This window comes from Leucoraja erinacea, chromosome 8, assembly GCF_028641065.1.
Source record: "Leucoraja erinacea ecotype New England chromosome 8, Leri_hhj_1, whole genome shotgun sequence".
Taxonomy (NCBI): domain Eukaryota; kingdom Metazoa; phylum Chordata; class Chondrichthyes; order Rajiformes; family Rajidae; genus Leucoraja; species Leucoraja erinaceus.
This window is the reverse complement of record NC_073384.1, coordinates 39738783-39763881: the sequence shown is the minus strand read 5'-3', so window position 1 is coordinate 39763881 and position 25099 is coordinate 39738783. Positions and strand designations below refer to the sequence as shown.

Below are 25099 nucleotides of genomic sequence, written 5' to 3'. Positions count from 1 at the left end.
CCTCATAAAATAAACTAAACTAAGAATTGAATCAAATTATGCAATCTTTGGAAATGCCTATAATATTCCTTGTAATATATGCAACATATATTTTAAATGCAAAACACAATTTTAACCAGAGAAATAATCTGCTTACAGCTACATCACCAATTTCCGGCAACTGGTGGTCCAGCACCTCCTTTAATCCGGACAAAATTACGAGGGCGCACTAGAAATCCCCCCTCCTGAATTCCCCCCAAAAAATGCGGTGCCCAGGCTGGGTGAGGTGGGACTTCTGCGCCGATCAGTGGGTCAAATTTGCCCATGTGCCTGAGGGTCTGGAACTCTGACCCCATTGGAGCAGGCAGTGACTGTTCCCATAACCATTTCCGCCACCTCCAACGTGACCCCACCACTCGCTACATCTTCCCATCTCCCCCCATGTCTGCCTTCCGCAAAGACCGCTCCCTCCACAACTTCCTTGTCAATTCTTCCCTTCCCTCCCGTACCACCCCCTCCCCGGGCACTTCCCGTTGCAACCGCAAGAAATGCAACACCTGTCCCTTCACCTCCCCCCTCGACTCCATTCAAGGACCCAAGTAGTTGTTCCAGGTGTGACAAAGATTCACCTGTATCTCCTCCAACCGCTGCTCTAGATGTCAGCTGATTTACATCGGGGAGACCATGCGGAGGTTGGGCGATCGTTTCGCCGAACACCTCCGCTCAGTCCGCAATAACCTACCTGAACTCCCGGTGGCTCAGCACTTCAACTCCACCTCCCATTCCCAATCCAACCTCTCTGTCCTGGGCCTCCTCCATTGCCAGAGTGAGCAACACCGGAAACTGGAGGAACAGCACCTCATATTCCGCCTGGGTTGCTTGCGTCCGGATGGCATGAACGTTGAATTCTCCCAGTTTTGCTAGCCCTTGCTGTCTCCTCCCCTTCCTTAACCCTCGAGCTGTCTCCTCCCATCCCCCTGCCCTCGGGCTCCTCCTCCTCCCTTTTTCCTTCCTTCTCCCCCCCCCCACCCCCCATCAGTCTGAAGAAGGGGTTCAGCCCGAAACGTCGCCTATTTTCTTCGCTCCATAGATGCTGCTGCACCCGCTGAGTTTCTCCAGCATTTTTGTGTGTACCTCCCATAGCCGACATCCCTGGCCAACTTTGAGGGCTGGTTTCTTGACCATCCTCTAGGCCTTGACCTCTGTTGGGCCGGCAAAACAGATAACCCAGTAAAGCTATGGACTCAAGGGTGCCGGAAAATCAGGCGTGGACCTGTATATCCTTTCAAAAAAATGGTAAGATTATGAAAGATTCATACACACCGGAAGAAGCTTCTAATCTCTCCAGTCTGCTAATCAGCCAGTCCAAGGAACCCGAAAATTGGGCACAGTTTTTGCGATTTCCTCTGATTAGGGCAGCTAAAACAAAACAATAAACAATGAGTTACCACCATATACCCCTTTACATTTCAGTATATTCCATTTTAATCGACTAATGACTATTTGAGGGTGCACGGTGGTGCAGTTTTAGAGTTGCTGTCTTACAGCACCAGAGACCTGGGTTTGATCCTGACTAGGAGTGCTGTCTGTACAGAGTTTGTACTTTTTCCACTTGGACCTGCATGGGTTTCTCCCAGAGCTTCAATTTCCTCCCACACTACGAAGATGTACAGGTTTGTAGGTTAATTGGCTTCAGTGAAATTCTCCCTAGTGTGTGTAAGATAGTGCTAATGTGTGAGGATCGCTGGTTGGCACAGAGTCAGTGGGCCGAAGGGCCTGTTTCCACACTGTATCTCTAAACTAAACCAAACTAAAATGTTTACTTTTTTAAAATCACTGTAGCTTATCTTCCAAGCAGAATTATCTTCCAAGGAGAATTAGGCCAAGCAGTATTTCACATACCATATTGAACTGATCAGAAGGAGAACAAGGATGGCCATGACTTCGAAGTCCAGCGGTCATGCCAAACTGCATGTGTTGAATCATTTCACCTTACAACAAAATCTAAAGCTTTAGAATTTGAGGTGTTGATTCAATAGATTGTGCTCCAGACCTAACATTAGATTCACATGCTGCTTGAGACTCAGTTAAAATACATTTCCGTTTTCAATTAATCCTTGAACCAAAATTTAAAGTGAACAAGTGGACAAGTGAGGCGGCACAGTGGCACAGCTCTAGAGTTGCTGCCTTCCAGCACCTGGTTCTATCCTGACTACAGGTGCAGTGTACAAAGTTTGTACATTCTCCCTATGACCGTGTGGGTTTTCTCCAGATGTTCTGGTTTGTACAAAGATGTACTGGTTTGCAGATTAATTAGCATCGGTGAAAGCAGTAAATTGTCCCTCCTGTGTAGAATAATACAAGTTTATGGTGATCACTGGTCGGTGCGGACTCGGTTGGCCGAAGGGCCTGTTTCCACGCTGTATCTCTAAAGTCTAAAGAGTTTATGAAACATTGTGATGTCTACTTGGTGTTAGAATTCATTTGTTGGTAATTCCATTTTAATGAGTTTAGTTTAGAGATACAGCGTGGAAACAGGCCCGTTGGCCCACCGTGTCCATGCTGACTATTGATCCCCCGTACACTAGTTCTATGTTGTCCCACTTTCTCATCCACTACCTACACACCAAGAGCAATTTACACAAGCCAATTAACCTACAAATCTGCATGTCTTTGGAATATGGGAGGAAACTGGAACACATGGAGAAAACCCACACAGCATCTATAGTCAGGGTCGAACTCAGATCTCAAATGGCAGAGTAGGATTGATGGGCCCGAATGGCCTAATTCTGCTTCTATGACTTATTAACTCATTGAGTTAATTTATCTGTATTTAATTGCGTAGTTTACATGCCAAAATTCCTCTTCGATATTTACATCGCCCTCGCCTTCTATTGCCATGGTAGAATGGATTGTTCTATGCCATGAGAGTCTCACAACCCACGGAAAAACTGGTGCTTTCAACTTATTGGCCACCTCAAACCTTTAACATCCAGAGTAACTTTCGAAAGTAGTCTGAGAAAAATCCTTCATCTGGATTGTTACTGGGAGACATTGTCAATAATCGTGAGTGCGACCTGCTGTTAGAAGCATCTCAATACAAATTCAGAGAGTCTTACCTAGTAATTCATACAATGAGTTGAGAATTGCTCTCCAGGACTCTCCTGCTTCCTTCCCAGCGACATCGGTAAAATGGGCCGCACTGCTGTACACGTTAAGGTGATCAATGCACTCAAGAACAAGGTTAATCATTCCCTGAAAGTGAATGTAGATAGATAAACCTTTTCAGCATTCTTATCTGCATCCATTCCATTTGTCTTGAATTTACTTATTTATCGTGAGGCAGAGTTACCACCAGATTGGCATCAAATAGGTTTGAGAATCAAATGGAAACGGGCTGTATTTTATACAAGCAATTTTTCAGGGCATTATGCACTTAACTGAACAAATTGGCACAGAATGGTAATGTCTAAGCATCACAAAGGGTTGATTGTTTACCTCTTCCTGGAAGAGATTTTGTCTGTTCTTCAGCACTCGCAATCTGTTCTGTTTCTCTTCGTGTTCTAGATGTTCGTCGGGTGGCTGAAAGTAGCCGATCAGATCCTGCAAACTCAAGCTGACTGATTCAATGGGTAAATCAACAGAGGTGGACTTTCCTTGTTTATTGAGAGCGTCAAGGCCTCTGAAAATTAAACATATTCAATATTCATCCATCATGTTAATGTAGCACAAAGATAGAAATAGAAAATAGGTGCAGGAGTAGGCCATTCGGCCCTTCGAGCCTGCACCGTCATTCAATATGATCATGGCTGATCATCCAACTCAGTATCCTGTACCTGCCTTCTCTCCATATCCCTTGATCCCTTTAGCCACAAGGGCCACATCTAACTCCCTCTTAAATATAGCCAATGAACTGGCCTCAACTACCTTCTGTGGCAGAGAATTCCAGAGATTCACCACTCTCTGTGTGAAAAATGTTTTCCTCATCTTGGTCCTGCACCTATTTTCTATGTTTGTGCTACATTAACTTTTGAAACACCAGTTCTTTCTCCATGTCCCATTTGTTTGGAGACACATCGGTAGCACTCTCTGACAACCCAGGACTTGGGCGGCACAGTGGCGCAGCGATGGAGCAGCTGCCTCACAGCGCCAAGACCCAGGTTCGATACTGACTACGGGTACTGTCCATGTGGAGTTTGTATGCTCTCCCTGTGACTGCATGGGTTTTCCCCAAGTGCTCTGGTTTCCTCCCACATTCCAAAGGCGTGCATGTTTGTATGTTAATTGGCTTCTGTAAATTGCCCCTAGTGTGCAGGACATAGAACTAGCGTACGAATGATCGTTGGTCGGCATGGGCTCGATGGACCGAAGGGCCTGTTTCCACATTCCATCTCTAGGCTAAAAATACTCCTGCAAGATACATTTCTAATATACCCACAGGCACTTCTTCAGAAATGTGGCACAGGGGCCAATTAGATCCGATCAGGATATCCTTTCTCACAAACATGTTTGTTCATAAAAGAGGTGGCTGACGTACAGAAACTTTCATATTCTCAAGGTTTATACAAAGTACTTTAAATCAAATATGGTGAAGATTTAAATTATGGGTTTACATAACTGTTGTGCTGCTGCAAGTAAGAATCTAATTGTTCTGTTTTATATGACAATAAAACACTCTTGACTCTTGCATTGTTGGAGCCAATATTTGCAAAGGTAGCTCCCAAAAAATGCAAATCAATAATGACAAAATATACCATTGTAGTGATGTTGGCTATGGGGGTAAATGCTGGCCAAGATGCTGGTGGATACAGCGTGGAAACAGACCCTTCAACCTACTGAGTCTGCGCGGATCAGTGATCACCCATCTACTCATTCTATCCTACAGACTAGGGTCAATTTCCATAAGCCAATTAACGTACAAACCTGCACATCTTTGGGATCCCACGCGGTCACAGGGAGAACGTACAAACTTAGCACAGACACCATCCATAGTCAAGATCTAACCCGGGTCTCTGGCACTGCACTCAAATACTCAAGGCTCAACTACCCTTCAAAAAAGTGCCTCAGAATGTTTTATGCATTATGTAGGGGAACACACAAGCTCAGTTCAACGGGAAAACCCCTCAATATTCCAGTAGTACATTAGCCTCAAATTTCTAGGGACTTGAATCTGTAACCTTTGTTAGATTGGTGGAGAGGGCAAAGTAGACGTTCTTTATTTTTAGTAGAAGCCAAGTCACAAAACTAGAAACACATAAACAGGCCCTTCGGCCTAACCCATCCATGCCGAAAAAGTTACAAACGTAAGTTTTTTTACTGAGGTGGAAAACTGAATGGGAAACTGCTTTGAATTACAACAAAATCATTGAGGGACATTGCCTCATCCTGTACTGACTCGACACATAACCAGTGACTTCAAAGCTACTCAAACAAAGCACTGCAGTTGTGGGACTCTAAAACCTCTTTGAAACTTGAATAGTGAAAAGCGTGGATAGAGTGAATGTGGAGAGAATGGGAGTCTAGGCACAGAAACAATCGCCTCAGAATGAAAGGACGTATCTTTAGAAAGGAAATGAGCAGGAATTTCTTTAGTCAGAAGGTGGTGAATCTGTGAAATTCATTGCCACAGGCAGCTGTGGAGGCCAAATCAATGCAAATTTTTGAGACGGATATGACAAATTCTTGATTAGTAAGGGTGTCAGGGGTTATGGGGAGAAGGCAGAAGAATGGGGTACAGAGGGAGATAGATCAGCCATGATTGAATGGCAGAGTAGACCCGATGGGCCGAATGGCCTAATTCTGCTCCTAGAACTTATGAACATAAACCTCCTCCCCTATATCTGCCACCCTCAACCAGAGTCAACCAGAATTCAAAAGCGTACCCAATAAATCTGTTGAAGAGAAAGACGGTACTGCGTATAACACGCGCAGTCCTTGATTCTTCATGTTGAGAGCGTGAGAGAGTTAAGCCATCGTCCATGTGACCTTCATGATGCATTATGGCCTGAAAAACATAAGGCACAACCGTTTATTACCGTCCACTCCTCTCTTCAATTGATAACTTGGCTTCTCTCCCTCTCTCAATAAAACGTGATCATTATGGGCCTGTCCCACTTAAACGACTTTTTAGGCGACTGCAGGAGATTATGCTGTCGTCATATGGTCGCCACGTGTTCACGGGTGGTTGCCGGGGAGTCACCTTCATGGTCGTGAGGAGTTCCCGCATTCTGGGAACTAGTCGCGGCCTCATTATGGTCGCTGTGAATTTTTCAACATGTTGAAAAATTAGCGGCGACCAGAATGAAGCCGCCGTGGAGAGTAGCGAGAATTCTCGTGCTGTAGGTGGGTCGCCAGGAGGTCCTAATGGGTTGCCAGGAGGTCGAAGGTTCTCGGAGGTTCTCACAGGTTGTAGTCGGTGCTGACCGGTGAATTTCATTGGCTCATTGGGAAAAAAAGGGTAAGCAGTAGTTTTCAGAACCAAGGATAACCGACCGGTAATGTTAAATGTCAGCGCAACTTCACAGTTGTGTATCTCTGGCTTCTTAAAAGTCTCCACTCCTTCTCCCCTCTTGTCATTCCGCTCCCCCACTGTACCCCCCTCTTTTAAAGGACTTACCGTACACTATGCTTTAGTCGTCTTTGTACAGCGCCAACCTTCCTGTTCATCGTGGTGTGTGTCTGTTTCACCTTGGCTTTGCACAGTGTGAATTCTTTAGACAGCGCTCCCCCCGCTTGCCCTGTCCCCCGCCTGCATAATGGGCTGGTGAAGGAAGCGATGCGTTTGCGTGTGTGTTCCACTCTGACTGTCGCCGTTCCAGTTGCCAGTTTTTCAGGCGACTGCCGGCAACTTGACAGTCGCCGGAAGTCCGCAGAAAATTCGCCTAAGTGGGACAGGCCCATTACATTAACAGAAGAAGGGTTTCAGCTTTTTGTGTTGAAATCTAGCCTGAATTGACAAGACCGGTGTCACCTCTGATGTTACTGTGTAAAATATATTCAGGTAATCTCACTTTAAGGCGGAGATTGATAGATTCTGAATTTGTGTTGGTTTCAGGGGTTATGGGGAGGAGTCAGGAGAGGGAGAGATAGATCAGCCCTGATTTGAAGGCAGAGTAGACTTGATGGTCTGAATGGCCTAATTCTGCAACTACAACCTATGGACACGAACTAATGAACTAATTCCACGTAACTTAAAGTGGCATGAGCTAGGTACTATAGGTGACTTACACCGAGAAATACCAGAGGATGGCGGATGATGGAAATGGTACAAGATCACAAGCTTGGAATACGGGGTCTTTTTCCAAAGGGTGAATTGTGGCACGTTGTGTGCAGAAGGACTATGTTCCTGCTTTTCAACATTCTCAACCAACACCATGGAATGTAAACATTGTTGGGAGTATCTCATACTCAAACTGGAGAGCAGTCACCTCAATGAGCGTGATATTCATGAAGACAAACTCATGAACAATGTCAGAAATTCAGCCATGTCAGTAATACCCAGGCCAAAAAACCTACTTTACGTTGAGCCGTTCCCATCCGAGCTGATTTGGCGTCTACAGACTGATAGGTGAGCCATAGTCCAGTGTCTACATGCTGGATAAAGCACACAGAATCACCATATTTTATCTCTGGAGATCCCATCCCGTCCACTTCTTTTCTTATTCCGGCATCCAGTTTTTCCTGAAAATGAATCACATTGTTCTGAAACAATTCCTCAGTTAAAAAAAAGAACAGTCCCAAAAGTCAAAAGAGTGAAATGAAACGTAAGTCACAGGAACAGGCTAGATGCAGGAAAGTTGTTTACAATGTTGGGGGAGTCCAGAACCAGGGGTCACAGTTTAAGAATATTCCTTGATTCCTTTACCTCTGAGAGCTAAATCTAACTCTCTCTTGAAAATATCCAGTGAATTGGCCTCCACTACCTTCTGTGGCCAAGAATTCCACAGATTCATAACTCTCTGGGTGAAGAAGTTTTTCCTCATCTCAGTCCTAAATGGTCTACCCCTTATTCTTAAACTGTGACACCCAACATTGCAAACATTTTTCCTGCAGCTAGCCTGTCCAATCCTTTAAGAATTTTATATGTTTCTATAAGATACCCTCTCATCCTTCTAAATTTCAGCGGCTACAAGCCCAGTCGACCCATTCTTTCATCATATGTCAGTCTTGCCATCCCTGGAATTAACCTGATGAACCTACGCAACACTCCCTCAATGGCATTAATGTCCTTCCTAAAATTAGGAGACCAAAATTTCACACAATACTCCAGGTGTGGTCTCACCAGGGCCCTGTACAACTGCAGTAGGACCTCCTTCTCCTAAACTCAAATCCTCTCGCAATGAACCATATAACCATATAACAATTACAGCATGGAAACAGGCCATCTCGGCCCTACAAGTCCGTGCCGAACAACTTTTTTCCCTTAGTCCCACCTGCCTACACTCATACCATAACCCTCCATTCCCTTCTCATCCATATGCCTATCCAATTTATTTTTAAATGATACCACTTCCACTGGAAGCTCATTCCACACCACTACCACTCTCTGAGTAAAGAAGTTCCCCCTCATGTTACCCCTAAACTTCTGTCCCTTAATTCTGAAGTCATGTCCTCTTGTTTGAAGCATGCCATTAGCTTTCTTCACTGCCTGCTTTACCTGCATGCTTTCTTTCAGTGACTGATGTGCAAGCACACCAAGGTCTCGTTGCGCCTCCCCTTTTCCTAATCTGATACCATTCAGATAATACCTTGTGGAGATTTTGCAGTGGAGCGGACAAAATGTGTAGGAAAGAACTGCAGATGCTGGTTTAAATCGAAGGTAGACACAAAATGCTGGAGTAACTCAGTGGATCAGGCAGCATCACTGGAGACAGGTACCATCTCCAAAAGACATTTGGACAGGTACATGGGTAGGATAGGTTTCGAGAGATGTGGGCCAAATACTGGCCACGCGGTCACAGGGAAAATGTACAAACTCCTACAGACAGCACCCATAGTCAGGATCTAACCAGTCTCTGGTGCTGTAAGGCAGCAACTCTACCGCTGCGCCACTGTGCGACCCCTTTTCTTCTCTCATGACCAAGAGTGAAACAGAAAGGGTTCTAAATCAATCTACTCATTCCATGTTATCGTTGCCAATATTAGCCTTTTGTCACAAATGTATTCAATTCAATTTACATTTTCCAGCTGCTACATCAGGATTTGAACTCATGTTTCCAGAACAGGTCAAGTTTCTGGAGAAAAATGTGACCACCATCTTACTGCATTTTGTGTAAAAAAAAATAATTACTCTCAGAAATTTAGTTCACTCTTCCATGCTTTAAAAAAAAATGAACATTGTATTTTTAAAGCTTATCTGGGAAATTTCATATTCTTAATCCCTTGAGTTTTCGAAATTAGACTTTAGAGAAACGGCGCAGAAACCGGCCCTTTGGCCCACCGAGTGTGCACTGACCATCGATCCTCATAGACTAATACTATCCTTTATACAAGAGACAATTTCACAATTTTACCGAAGCCAATTAGCTTACAAACCTGTACATCTTTGGAATGTGGGAAGAAATAGAAGCACCCTGAGAAAACCCACGTGGAACGTACAAACTCCACACAGACAGCAGCCATTGAAAGGATCGAATCCGAGTCTCTGGCATTGTAAGGCAACAATTCTACCACTACAATTCTACTATTGCACTGTGGGGCATTAGCAATGGGTAATGAGAATTTTAATTTAATTCTGTAATATTGAAAGTTAGTTCATATTTTGAACTTTCTACTTGCTGATTTGCCTGGCTGTGAGAATAATTCAATATAGTTCCTGATATAGAAAGCACTGTTGCTGAAAGCAAGCAATCCCCAACATGCTCTTCCCCACCATTTCTTCCTACCTTTACTCCATGCTTTCTTCCCTTGTCCAATCCCTTCCCACTTCCATCCGTGACATCTCTAATGCTCTCTGGCACTAGGAACATTTGAAAACCCCTGGTCCTAAATGGTTCATCTTTGCTGGAGATGTACAATCTCTCTACACCATTCTCAAAAGTCCCATTTAGCTGCTGTGGGCTCAGTGGAAACCAAGATTGGACAGGTTTGTGTGTTGCATCAATTTTCCTTCATTGTTATGATAACTAATCAGAAGAACCGAAAGAAATTCCAGATGTTGGTGTATGAGTCTGGTTGGCATCAGCAGCATTCAAGGAAATGTAAAATTTGTTGCAGGTAATTTTCTGGGCATTGCTTTTGGCAATCTTTCACGGATGCTGAGTTATTCAGTATAGAGGAGATATACAAAACCACTGTTTCCCTGACGTGTAAAGGGAGACCACTGGCATTTGATTAACAACACTGACATATGGCGCATTATTATAAATGTGCAACAATCTCAACAGATTGTGAATCAAGCGATATGTTCACTGTAATAAGTACATTTACATTGAGGGCTAGATGATTAGAAGAGGCACATGTAACAAATGCAAAATTCAAGATGTTGTATTCCCACATTTTTCTTCCTGTAATTTGTATTTCTCTACACCAGTGAACACGCCATAAATTTGAGAGCACAAAAGGAAGGCACAGTATTGCATCGGCAGAGCTGTGTTTAATCCTGACTACGGATGTTGTCTGTGTGGAGTTTGTACCTTCTCCCTGTGACCTTGTTGTTTGTGGGTTTTCTCTTGGTGCTCCGGTTTCCTCCCACACTCTAAAGACGTGCAGGTTTGTTGGCTTAAAATTGCCCCTAGTGTGTAGGAGTGATAATGTGTATGGGTGATCAATGGCCTCTGTCTCGGAACAGCGTCAGTACATTATTGCATTGGAGATTTCTTTCATAAGCAATTATCCTTTTCTTTTAATCATAAAAGGGTGGTAGAGCCTCTGCCTCACAGCACCAGAGACCCGGGTTCAATCCTGACCTTGGGCGCTGTCTGAGTGGAGTTTGTACATTCTCCCTATGATCGGGAGGGGTTCCTTCCACATCCCAAAGATGTGCGGGTTTGTAGGCTAATCTGACCTGTATACAATTGTCCCTAGTGTGTAGGGAGTAGATGTGAAAGTCGGATAATATAGTACTAGTGCGAACAGGTAATTGATGGGCGGCGTGGACTCGGTGGACAGAAGGGCCTATTTCCATGCTGTACCTCTCTTCCATGGCCAATTCTGAACAAACCCCAACTTGGCATTGTCTATGAGGCAGTATTTCTTGAGTTTGCTTTTCTCCTCCTCTGAGTTTATGCTGTTGTCAAGATTGAGAAACATATTAGCCTTGGTTCATTATAAGCAATAGAAAAGTTAATTTTTACAACCCTTGATATTAATCAATAATTTAGTTTTCAATAATTTAGTTTTCTTCAAATATTGGAATCAAGAACTAGAGGACATAGATTAAAGGTGAGGGGGAAAAGATAGGACCCTGAGCGACAACTTTTGTTTACACAAAGGGTGGTAAGTGTATGGAATGAGCTGCCGGAAGAGGTAGCTGAGGCAGGTACGATCACAGCATTTAACAAACATTGGGACATGGATAAGATATGTTTAGAAGGATAGGGGCAAAATGCAGGCAGGTGGATCTAGTGTAGATGGGGCATTTTGGTTGTCGTGGGCAAGTTGGGCTGAAGGGCCTGTTTCCACGCTGTATAACTCCATGGCTCACTATGACTCAAAGAGCTGAGGTTAAGTGCAATTTTGTATGTGGGAAAATTATTTGATACATTCTCAACTATGTGCAGCTAAAATAACACAACACAGTATCAAATTGAAAAGCACCAGTATATGTCAGCATGTGGGTGGGAGGGGGCATCGTGAGTTTTTTTAATTTTAATGTCCAATCTTACAGCTCAGGAACGCCATGAAAAACACCCACGCTAGATGGGTCTTATTATAGCCACTTGAAAAGAATCGAAGACAGCAGCAAAAGAAAGTGAGCTGCTCTTAATTCATCATAATGAGTTCAGTTGTGCCAATGTCTAACAATTATACATAATCTGCAATTGAAGCAAGAATGATATTTACCAGAAAACTTTGGTGTCTATCAGATTTAATATTTCGCTAATATTAAGATGGAAAATGTGGGATGAATCACCTTTGAAAAAATATATCTATAATAGTTTCATTTCTCTGGTTCAGGAGCAAAATAGTTGGGAGTCCCAATACACCGCTTAAATACAATTTGTCAGATAGGCATAATGAGGGTAATTTTCATTTTTGATGGGAGTGTAAAATCCAACCACTTGTTAAATGTCTCTATTTCTTTTTCATTTCCAATGATAAGTAGCAATGTATTCAATGCACTCCAATGCATTTCGTTGTCTATGTACTGTACACTGACAATGACAATTAAAATTGAATCTGAATCCGGGATTCAAGCTGGGTGTACTGTAGTTTTGGCATTGCAGTCAATATTATCATCAAATATCAAACCTGCCACCAATGGTTCTCCCTTCGGCCACTACCTCAAATGTCCATCTATTTTCTTTAATGGTATCTGTTCCACTATTAACAGAAGAAGGGACTTGATCCAAAACGTCATCTATCCATGTTTTCTAGAGATGCTGCCTGACCCACTGAGCTACTCCAGCACTTTGTTAAATAAGGAGCTCAACACCATCTTCTCAAAGGTGCTTTTGGATAGGCAATAATTGCTAGCCTTGCCATTGATGGATGCCCACATGTCCCAAATAAATTTAAATAAAACATCACTCCAGAATATGGGTAATTTAACTAGAAGTAATTTAAGTACATTTAAGTACACTGTTGTCTAAAGTCCAATCTATCCCATTGTCATCTTCTATGTTGAGTAGAGGAACTTCAATTCTGGTTTCCTTAAGTCTACATTCCCTAATTCTACAGTTTATGGAAACACACAAAGTAGTACAGTAAGACAGATGATGACATTATCATTGTAATGGCACCGGTCTAGAGTACGAAGCAATTGCTTCAACATACCTTGGATGATCTGAAACAAAAAGCTGTGCTTTTTACATCGGATATCTCCTTGCCCATTAGAAGAAGGCCTTTCTCGTCAATGAGGCTCAAGTAGTTTCCAGTTGTAACATGTCTCAGTCTGAATGGCTGGCCCCATCTGATGTGGCTTCCACTCCATCTGCAATAAGAGTCATAGAGTCATAGAATTACCAATCCCGACCAAGGTGCCCCATCTACTCTAGTCACCTGCCCCTATCCCTCGAAACCTTTCCTATCCGCGTACGTGTCCAAATGCCTTTTAAATGTTGTCATATTACCTGCTCCAAGTTTGTTCCATACATCCACCACCCTCTGTGAAACATGCAAGTACAGCAAGCAGAGAAGAAAGCTAATGGCAAGTTGTCCTTCATAACAAAATTTGAGTATAGGAGTAAAGAGGTCCTTCTGCAGTTGTACAGGGCCCCGGTGAGACCACATCTGGAGTATTGTGTGCAGTTTTGGTCTCCTAATTTGAGGAAGGACATTCGTGCTATTGAGGCAGTCCAGCTTAGGTTCGCGAGATTAATCCCCGAGATGGCGGGTTGTCATATGAGGAAAGATTGAAAGACTGTGCTTGTATTCACTGGAATTTAGAAGGATGAGAGGGGTTCTTATAGAAACATATAAAATTATAAAAGGACTGGACAAGTTAGATGTAGGAAAAATATTCCCAGTGTTGGGGGAGTCCAGAACCAGGAGCCACAGTCTAAGAATAATGGGGAAGCAATTTAAAACTGAGATGAGAAAAAACTTTTTCAAGCAGAGAGTTGTGAAATTGTGGAATTCTCTGCCACAGACGGCAATAGAGGCTAATTCATTGGATGAATTTAAAAGAGTTAGATAGAGCTCTAGGGACTAGCGGAATTAAGGGATATGGGGAGAAGGCAGGCACAGGTTACTGATAGTGGATGATCAGCCATGATCACAATGAATGGCGGTGGTGGCTCGAAGAGCCAAATGATCTCCTCCTGCACCTATTTTCTAAGTTTTTCTATACAATTGTCCCTCAGGTTCCTATTAAATCTTTCCCCTCTCTCATTAAACTTACGTTGCCTGACTCTGGGTAAAAGACAATGCATTCACCCTATCTATTCCCCTCATGATCTTATACACCTCTAGATGCCCCCCCCCCCACCCCCCCCAAAAACCCCCTTGCTCCAAGGAATTAAGTCCTAGCCTGCCCAACCTCTCCCTATAGCTCAGGCCCTCAAGTCCTGGCAACATCCATGTAAAAATTAAAACTACATCATATCCATTCAGTATAAAGTCAGGTAAAGGACAATCAAAATCTCATAAATAAAAATGAAACCAAGCCAATTCTCCATACAGTGACACTAGGATTCTGTATCAACAGCTTCTCATTGTTGTCACTGACAGCTATTTTTTAGAAAGCAGGTACAGGATACTGAGTTGGATGATCAGCCATGATCATATTGAATGGCGGTGCAGGCTCGAAGGGCCGAATGGCCTACTCCTGCACCTATTTTCTATGTTTCTATGTCCCTAGTGTGTGTGGGTAAGATAGTGTTAATGTGCGAGGATCACTGGTTGGTGTGGACTCGGTGGGCCTGAAGGGCCTGTTTCCGCACTGTATCTCTAAACTAAACTAAAAACTAAATTAGCACGATTGACACTGCCTCCATTCCAGAGACAAACCAATTTCCTGGCAATTACTTCTGCCAACCATCTAAAATCTGTAGATGCAAGGAGCTGCAGATGCTGGTTTACAAAACAAGACAGAAAGTGTTGGCGTAACCCAGTGGGTCAGGCTACATCTCTGGAGAAGATGGATAGGTGATGTGTCGGGTCGAGACCCTTCTTCACTTTGATTGTGATTGGAATGTGGGGTGGGGGGGGGGGGAGAAAGCTGGAAGACATGTCGGGGCAGGACAAAGTCTGGCAAGTGGAAGCAAGGAACTGCAAATGCTGGTTTACAAAAAAAGACAGAAAGTACTGGAGTAACTCGGCAGGTCAGGCATCATCGCTGGAGAACATGGATAGGTGATGTTTTGGGTCGGGAAGGAGAAGGGAAAGAAGACAACACTGATGAAAGGGGTTATTCAATTTATGACTCAGTGAAGAAGTCACAAGAAGGGTCCTGGCCCGAAACATTGTCCATCCATGTCCTCCAAAGATGCTGCCTGGCTCGTTGAATTACTACACCATTCAGTATCTGTTTTCATCTAAAATCTGCGCCCCCTGGTTCTTGACCCCTCCATTAGTGGGAGCGTTGTAGCCAATTAATGGTAATTATGATATTTTTTATAATTTTAATAGGGAATCAGGCCAGGCCACGCCACTTCTGAAAATGGATAGTCATTAAAATTAGTTATTGATGCCAACTATTTGCCGTTTCCGCTGTGGCTAATTACAATGCTGCCACTTGCTGCTTGTTTAGCAGCCCATGCGTTTTGGGCAGAGACAGGTGTTCATTAACTAGACCGTACTTCATTAATATGCAATTTACTTATACAATTAATCACCTTTCATTGTTGTGGGGTTGTATTATTCAGCAATGGCTTGAATAACAGATGAAGAAACAAAAGATTGCAAATGCTGGAATGGTACACAAGAGACAGCTGGTGCTCCAAGTTGCTATCCACTTCAAATGCACTTCCTACCCCCACACCGACATATCTGTCCTTAACTTCCTCCACTGACAGAGTGGGAAACATTGAATAGAAACAGGGTTAAAAACTGCAGCAGGTACATAGAAATGCTGGAGAAACTCAGCGGGTGCAGCAGCATCTATGGAGCGAAGGAAATAGATAACGTTTCGGGTCGAAACCCTTCTTCAGACTGAGAGGGGGGGCGGGGAGAAGGAAGGAAAAAGGAGGAGGAGGAGCCCGAGGGCTGGGGGATGGGAGGAGACAGCCCAAGGGCTGAGGAAGGGGAGGAAACAGCAAGGGCTAACACAATTGGGAGAATTCGATGTCCATGCCCGCAGGATGCAGACTCCCCAAGCGAAATATGAGGTGCTGTTCCTCCAATTTCCGGTGTTGCTCACTCTAGCAATGGAGGAGACCCAGGACAGAGAGGTCAGATTGGGAATGGGAGGGGGAGTTGAAGTGCTGAGCCACAGGGGCTTAAAAACTGCAGATGCTGCTTTACCAAGGAAAAACACAAAGTGCTGGAGTAACTCAGCGGGTCAGGCAAGATAGATGACGTCTCAGTTCGAGACCCTTCTGCGGCATTGTCTTTACTTTAGACTATAGCGATACAGTGCGCATGTCCTTCGACCCTGGCCCTTCATCAGACTTTGACTCAGAGAGTCAGGGGAGAGGGAAACGGGAGATATACAAAGGTTCAGAACAAATCAGGCAACATCAATGACCAAGAAAAGCTGGGGCCCACAATGGTCCATTGTTGGCTGTGAAAGAGGTGATAACGAAGGGATATATGGATACAAACAGTGGAGCTAGCCGGATGATTATGGTGGGGGAGGGAATGCTGTGGCTACGCCGTCTCCAGAATAATTGGATTCACAGCGCCAAGTGTTGTAATCATGGGAAAAGTGTGGGGGTTGAGTGTTGACAGCAGACTGGAAGTCCGCGCTAACCAGTGATCACCCCATACACTGACGCTATCTCACACACTAAGGAGTTTAAACTTACCGAAGCCAATCAACCTTCAAACCTGTACATCTTTGGAGAGTGGGAGGAAACAGGAGCACCCAGCGAAAACCCACGCGGACACAGGGACAACGTACAAACTCCATACGGACAGCACCCGTAGGCATGATTGAACCCTGGTCTCTGGCGCTGCAAGGCAGCAACTCTACCACTGCACCAACTTTCCAGCATCAACATTGAATTCTCCAATTTCAGGTAAACCACACCCTCTCTTTCCCCCACCTGCCTCCTTCTCATCCTCCCAGCTTCCTACCCCAACACATGCACCCCTTTCTTTTTCCCACCCAAACCCAATCACCCAGTTCCTTTCCCATCCTCCACCTCCTTCATCCACTCATCACCCACTCCTCCCCACAACCACCCCCCTTCACATGTTCCCATCTACCCTCCATCACTCCCTCTGTTGCACAACTCACTCCCCATCTTTCTTCCTTCCTGCCTTCCTCCCACCATTTACACCCTTTTATCTTCCACAAATCACCTCCAGCTTTGGTTGCTCTCTCACCCTTCTCCCCACCGTCCCAACCGAACCTTCTGCAAATCATACCCTCCTTACCTGGATCCACCCATCACTCACAGTTCTTACCCAACCCCTTCACCACGCCTCTTTCACTCTCCAATCACCCCAATACTCTTTCAGTCTGAAGAAGGGTCTTGACCCAAAACGTCCTCTGTCCATTTCTCTCCACAGATGCGGCCTGACCCTGGTTTTTCCCCTTTGTTTTTTCCTCTTGAATAATAAATGTGTTGAATAAATAAGCAACATCTCATTAAAATCCAATTACCTGATGTGCTCAATTCCTTTCAGATGAAATGGAATGCAGCTTCAGGTTATAACTTTAGGATTGTGCAATTTATATCTGCCAAGCAGCGTCCTTACAAAGACACAAACTGCTGTAGGAACTCAGCAAGTCAGGCAGCAGCATTTGTGCCTTTTTTATTGTAGATGCAGCCTGACCCGCTGAGTTACTGCGTCGTTTTGTAAACCAGTGTCTGCAGTTTCTCTGTTTGTAGTGTCCCATACAAGTTGCATTTGCACCAATCAACTGCTCTAAGCATTGGGAACTGAAATGGCTGGATAATTTTAGATCCAGTCTGCTGTCCCCACTCAACCCCCACACTCTCCATGTGACTACAGTCACTTAGCCTTGTGAATCCAATTATTCTGGAGACAGTGATAGCCGCTCTCTCTCTCTGCCCCCCCTCCACATCCTGCTCAAAGATCTTATAGCGAAGCTGCCAGCTCCACTGTTTGCATTCATATATCCCTTCATTATCAACTCTTCCACAGCCAACAATAAACCTTTCCTTGGTCATTGGTGCCTGCTCTCATTTGTTCTGAACCTTTTCATGCCTCTAGTTTCCCTCTTCCCTGACTCTCCTCCATCTGAAATCAGCTGTCAGAGACGGTGGTGGGGGCTTTAGACTTTAGACCAGACATGAAACTTCAGATTTCAGCGATACAGCGTGAAAACAGGCCCTTCCGTCCTCTGAGTCTGCGCCGACCAGCAATCGCCCCATAAACTAACAATAACCAACACACTGGAGACAATTTCTTTCCATTTTATAGTAGCCAACTAAGCGAGGATCCTGTTTGTTGATTTTAGCTCTGCATTCAACACCATTGTGCCAGAGTTACTACACTCCAATGTTGACTGTCTTTCCGAGTTGACTGTGCCTGAACCCATCTGTCGGTGGATCACAGCATGTGAGGCTGGGAAAGCACATCTTGGACTCACAAACGCTCAGCATAGAAGCACCACAAGGCTGTGTACTCTCTCCTCTCCTCTCTCTACACCAACGACTGCAACTCCACAGACTCCTCTGTCAAGCATCTCAAGTTTGCGGACGACACAACCCTGATTGGACTGATCCAGGATGGGGAGGAATCTGCCTACAGACAGGAAGTGTCACAGCTGGCTTCCTAGTGCCGTCAAAACAACCTAGAGCTCAAGACAGTGCAGTGGAATTGATTGTAGACTTTAGGAGAGCTCCCTGTCTCCTCATCCAACTCACCATCAACAACACCACAGTCACATCTGTGGAGTCTTTTAAGTTCCTGGGAACCATCATCTCCAAGAACCTTAAGTGGGGGGCTACCATCGACTCCACAGTCAAAAAGGCACAACAGAGGATGTACTTCCTACGGCAGCTGAGGAATCACAATCTACCACAGGCAATGATGGTCCAATTCTACACGGCCATCGTAGAGTCTGTTCTCACTTTCGCCATCATGGTCTGGTTTGGCTCAGCCACCAAGCACGACACCTGGAGGCTGCAGCAAATCGTCCGAGCAGCAGAGAAGGTTATTGGCTGCAACCTTCCCTCCGTTGATGAACTGTACACTGCAAGGGCCAGGAAGCGAGCGGGCAAGATCATCTCTGACCCCTCTCACCCTGGCCACAAACTCTTTGAATCACTTCCCTCTGGAAGTCGACTCCGGATTGTCAAAGCTGCCACAGCCAGGCATAAAAACAGTTTTCATCCACGAGTAGTTGCTCTACTCAACAGCCAAAAATCTGTAGCCTCCCTTTTTTGATCTGGTATTTTGTTGGTTCACATGCTTGATCAATGGTGTTTTATCTTTAATGTTTTATTATTATTAATGTTTAGTGTTTTCTGAGTCATTCGTAACTGTCACTGTATGTCATGTTGTTACTTGTGGGCAGAGCATCAAGGCAAATTCCTTGTATGTGAATACTTGGCCAATAAACTTACTTACTTAAGCTACAAACCTGTACATCTTTGGGATGTGGGAGGAAACTGGAGCACCCGGAGAGAACCCACACTGTCACAGGGAGAATGTACAAATTTCCTACAGACAGCACCCATATTCAGAACCCGAGACTCAGGGGCTGTAAGGCAGCAACTCTACCGCTGTGCCACAGTATTGCCCCAGAGGCGGTAACAGTATCAACATATAAGAGGCTTTTCAACTAGTACTTGAGAAGGGCACAGAAGGATATGAAATTAAGTGGGATTAGTATAAATGGGCAGGCTAGCTAGCGTGGACATGGGTGATCGATGGTCGCTCGTCAACATGGACACTGCAGGCCGAAGGGCCTGTTTCTATGCTGCACAATTCTATGACTTAACCAACCTGTTATTGACAGTGAAGTTTTAACCTCAAACTTTTTTTATCCAACTCTCATATATTCATGTTGTAGGAACAGGATTAGGCCTACTCCTATTAGGCCCAATCATGGCTGATCTATCTTTCCCTCTCAACCCCATTCTCCTGCCTTCTCCCCACAACCCCCGACACCTGTACTAATGTAGAATCTGTCAATCTCCATCTTAAAAATATCCAATGATTTGGCCTCTACAGCTGTCTGTGGCAAGGAATTCCACAGATTCACCACAATCTGACTGAAGAAATTCCCCATCTTCTTTCGAAAGATATGGCCTTTAGCCTCTGGTCCCAGACTCTCCCACTGGTGGAAATATCCTCTATTCAAATATTCGGTAAGTTTCAATGAGGTGTCCCCTCATCCTTCTTAATTCCAGCGAGTACAGGCCCAGTGCCATCACACGCTCATCATAAATAAACTCAATCATATCTGGGATAATTCTCGCAAATCTCCTCTGGACCCGCTCCAACGCGAGCACATCCTTCCTCTGAAATGGGACTCTAGGGAACTCTCGGATAAAGTGATGAGATTTGCTACTTACGCAACCCTCAGTGTCTCCAGTCTCCACAGAGATCGGGCATGAATGGACACTGCTCCACCTTCATAATGCACTGTCCTGAAAGAAAATTGAAAGAGATATAATTGGACCATCTTTGATTTAATGTTGATTTGTGCCATAACAGAACTTGTTACATCTAATTACTATTTACCAATAAATTATTGCAAACGTTCAAAACCATGACCTAGATATTACATTCATTACTTGCATTAAATTACCATCCGATCCAAGCATATTGTTAATTATCCGATCTAATATTGATTGGTAGGAGGCAAAATGGTTGCTGTCAACTATGCAGCTGGATCTATAATCCCACCTAGTATTTCTGGGTGCTTTTCATGATTTATTTCAATGGCATTCTTTCACATCCAACATTTCTTTTGAAACATTAAGAAAGAAATCGATGCACATCGTTCAAGGAAATAACCACTAATGGACAATCGGTGGTCACTACTGCAGCAACCATATGTTATTAACTCTTCAGTCGAAAGAACTCCCATTTATTTGAAGCCGATCTGATAACCATTGTTTCCTGACCCATCCTCACATGGAACAAATGCCATTTTGTCCTCATCCCCCAACTCCTAGAAACAACCAGACCCTAATCACAAAGCTTCCATCCCCCATCACCAAGCTCAGACCCACACCGTGTTCAAAAGATCTCCCTCCAGTGCAATTGAGGCTGCTGATTAACCATCTCTCCACCCTTAAATCATAAAGGGCCTGTCCCACTTGGACGACCTAATCCACAAGTTTAGAAGACCCTAGATGTTGAAAACAAATGTCAAGGTCGTGTTGACTCGCCGAAGTAAAAGACCTCCTACGACCTCCTTCGACTATGTCTACGACCTCCTTCGACTATGTCTACGACCTCCTACAACCCCCTCGACCTCAGTCTTCCACACCTAAGACCAAATACGACTGGTGTCGAGCGGAAAATGATCACATGATAAAATGATGTCATGTTCGCTTTTTTTTCTCTCGGACCTGTTACCGACCTACGACTCCCCACGACCAACTACGACTATCTACGACTACCATCATGACCTACCTATGAGTAAAAAGTATCCATTTTTATCATGCCGACCTTTTTTTTACTCATGGACATTTTTAATCTGGCTGGATAAAACGCCGTGACCTACTTGAGGGCACAAGTATGCGGAGACCACTCACAAGCATGAGGAAGAGTTACGAAGACCTCTTACAACCTCGTGGCGACCATGCTGCGAGTATGAGTCAAGGGCAAACTCGGCAAAGGTCACCAATTAGGTTGTGAAAGTGGGACAGGGGCTTAAGACCCCAAACTCCAGTCTTTGAGGCTCTCCTCAGCTTCTGATCCACACCTTCTCCAAGCCCGCCAGCCACTTATCATGGCAAGTTAAAGTTAACTAAGTTAACTTTCTTAACTTTCTTAAAGTTAACAAAGCAACAATACAGCAAATGTAAATTCTGAGAAATAATTCTTTACTGGTCTTTGACTTGCTCGTTGGCTTGGCACAGCCAATACACAGTGTGATTGTAAATTACCGCTGGTTTTGTATCTCACTGCTTATCAGCATCAAAATTAGCCTTGATACTTTTAATATGGACACATTACATCCCCTTCAATTAATTACAACAATGAGAGCTGAAGGGTTCACTGATTAAGTCAACCAGGTTGCTCCATTCAATCTAAATACCAGACTATGTAATTTCATCTCAAGCACATGAACGATTTGCTTACATATCTTGCCAACACAATTTGTCGATATGTAGTGACGCCTTAGTGAAGACTATTTTTGTGTCTCACTGACTTGTAACACATTCAATTAATTAATGGTACTGAGAGCAGGAGGATTTCTTACCCCAATGCTTAGTTTAATTTCGAGATACAGTGCAGAAACAGGCTATTCTGCCCACCAGGTCCATGCTGGCCAGTGATCCCTGTACACTATCCAACACATGAGGGAGAACTTACAATTTTTACTGAAACCAAACTAACCTACAATCTATACTCGTTGGTGTGTGGGAGGAAACTAGAGTGGCAAGGGAAAACCCACGCAGTCACACAAACCCCGTACGGACAGCACAGATAGTCAGGATCGAAACTGGGTTTCTGGCGTTGTAATGCTGCAGCTCTACCGCTGCACCACTGTGCCGCACTATACATACACAATGTATTGCATATGTAATGTATATGTTTCCCATTAGAGGATGATCTGTCCATGGTCATGCATTTACTGACAGCAGGCAGAGCAACTAAACAAATGTTGCCTTGTCAGATCAGAATTTCTCAATCTAACACCTTAGCAAATACATTTCTGAAGTTGATCTGTCCACTCTTTTAACACTCATTTATTTTTAATGGAGTAATTACTTCACTGTAACAAACAAAGGTTCACTAATTTAGTCAAGCAGTTTGCTCCATACAATCACAATACCAGACAATGAAATATATCAAACATATGAATGATTCTGGCACAGTGAGACAGTGATAGAGAGTTGCTGCCTCACAGCAGCAGACCCAGGTAGCAATCCTGACGACTGGTGCTGGCTTTATGGAGTTTGTCCGTTCTCCCTATGACCGCGAGGATTTCATCCAGGGGTCCAGTTTCCTCCCACACTCCAAAGATGTGAAAATTTATATGTTCATTGGCTTTGGTGAAATTGTAAATTGTCCTTGGTGTGTAGGATAGTGCTAATCTATGATGTGATCGCTGATCAGCACGGACTCAGTAGGCTGAAGGGCCTGCATCTCTAAAGTCTAAAGTACTTTAAACAACGGAAAGCCACCGTTTTATTGCAATTGCCTTTGTGTAAGATTGCTATGAAATAGCACATGATTATGTCAATTTCCCAACTAAACATTGTCCAATCTATAGTGTGAGCATTGCTGCATTGTCTGAAATGCATTTACAGATCATTGCACCAGCCAGGGAATATTGTTATGCACAGCAATATCCCTTCTCCGGTCAAGGTGACCCATTTAAATCAGCCAGCTTCACATATTGACTTAAAGCAGGTCCATGTGAAACAATTTCATCCAAAATTAGACACACATTTTGCTGTAAAGCAAAGTCACTTTCTCCTTGGATGTCAACAAGCTGAACTAATGCTTATGATTTTAAAGCTTTGCTCCATTTTTAAACTTCCACTCCATAAACTGGGGAGAGACTACGAGAAACATAGAAACATTGGTGCAGGAGTAGGCCATTCGGCCCTTCGATCCTGCACCGCCATTCAATATGATCATGGCTGATCATCCAACTCAGTATCCTGTACCTGCCTTCTTTCCATACCCCCTGGTCCCTTTAGCCACAAGGGCCACATCTAACTCCCTTCCTCAGTCTGAATTGCAGGCAGCATCTCTGGAGAGAAGGGATGGATGATGTTTCATACAAAGAGTGGAAGGTACATGGAATGGGCTGTCAAAGGAGGTAGTTGAGGCAGGTATTATCACAACAAAAAACATTTGGACAGGTACATGGATAGGAAAGGTTTAGGGGAATATGGGCCAAATGCAGGCATGTAGGACTAGTGTAGATGGGGCATGTTGGTCTGTATGGGCAAGTTGAGCCAAAGGGCCTGTTTCCATGCTGTTTGACTCTATGACTCTTTAAGATACTGAAGGCTGGTCATAAGATTAAATTAATGAAAAGTACTTTATATGGCAAATAATCTACTGAGAGAGGGAAAATACGCTTCATTGTGGCTACTCGTCAAACAATTGGATCAACTCCATTCAACATTAGTACTACAATCATACATACAAACAGTAGTCTATTGAAGGGCATAAATCATAGAGGAATACACACTCCATTTACTTCAGCCAATTAAGTTAAAACTCTACTCTCAACAAGCGTAAGAAGTTTTTCTAAGTCAAAGATGATCTGACTGGCATTTTATGCTATACATGGAAGCAGGAATATGGAAATTTAGTTTAGTTTAGTTTTTTAGATTGCAGTCTTAGAATCATACAGCGTGGAAACAGGAATTTGGCCCAACTTGCCCTCGCCGACCAACATGTCTCATCTACATTAGTCCCACCTGCCTGCATTTGGCCCATATTCCTCTAAACCTGTCCTATCCATATACCTGTCTAAATGTTTCTTAAACGAAAGTGCCTGCCTCAACTATTTCCTCTGGCAGCCACTTGCCACCGCTCTTTGTGTAAAAGAGTTACCCCTCAGGTTCCCATTAAATCTAGTTTAGTTTAGTTTATTGCCACGTGTCCTAAGGTACTGTGAAAAGATTTTTGTTTGTGTCCTATCCAGTCAGTGAAAAGACTATACATGATTAAAAAGACTATATAAATGTGATTACAATTTTGTTAAGATCCACTAGCCTTTAAGAAATGTTCAGAAAAACTTAGAACTCAATAGTTTCACTTTGCAAACTCTGAACGGAATCAGTTGAGTTTTTGACATAAATGAAAATCAAAGGTCACTCACATTATTTGCTATTTCCCTTTGTGACAGATTAAGTCTGAGGAAACAGTTCAGAGTGAACTGACAGTGATGTATGGCTGCCGCATACTGTGAATAGACTCACACATCAATCAGCAAGGGAAAATCTGTAGGAAATGGATAACTTCATAACAATCATTATTAAGGATGACTAATATACAACTTTAGGTAGTTAAAAAAAAATTCTCATGAAAAGAAATACCTCTTGTAAAGGTGTATGGGAAGGAACTGGTTTATGCTGGTTTATACCAAAGTTATACCGAAGTTAGACACAAAGTGATGGAGCAACTCAGCGGGTCAGGAAGCAGACAAAGTCTGAAGAAGGGTCTCGACCCGAAACGTCATCCATTCCTTCTCACCAGAGATGCTGCCTGTGCCGCTGAGTTACTCCAGCTTTTT

The 25099-nt window shown here is 43.8% G+C and overlaps 1 protein-coding gene across 1 annotated transcript in view; it reads right to left on the bottom strand.

Annotated features, from left to right (window-relative positions):
- ryr2a (ryanodine receptor 2a (cardiac)) overlaps positions 1-25099 on the bottom strand; it is a 426354-nt gene that overhangs the window by 260250 nt on the left and 141005 nt on the right. The window contains exons 9-15 of the mRNA XM_055640013.1: positions 20238-20312; positions 12916-13072; positions 7495-7659; positions 5862-5983; positions 3478-3661; positions 3099-3234; positions 1303-1398 (exon numbers count right to left, since the gene is read on the bottom strand). Coding sequence (XP_055495988.1) covers positions 1303-1398; positions 3099-3234; positions 3478-3661; positions 5862-5983; positions 7495-7659; positions 12916-13072; positions 20238-20312 — 935 coding nt within the window. The remainder of the gene's footprint in view (positions 1-1302; positions 1399-3098; positions 3235-3477; positions 3662-5861; positions 5984-7494; positions 7660-12915; positions 13073-20237; positions 20313-25099) is intronic.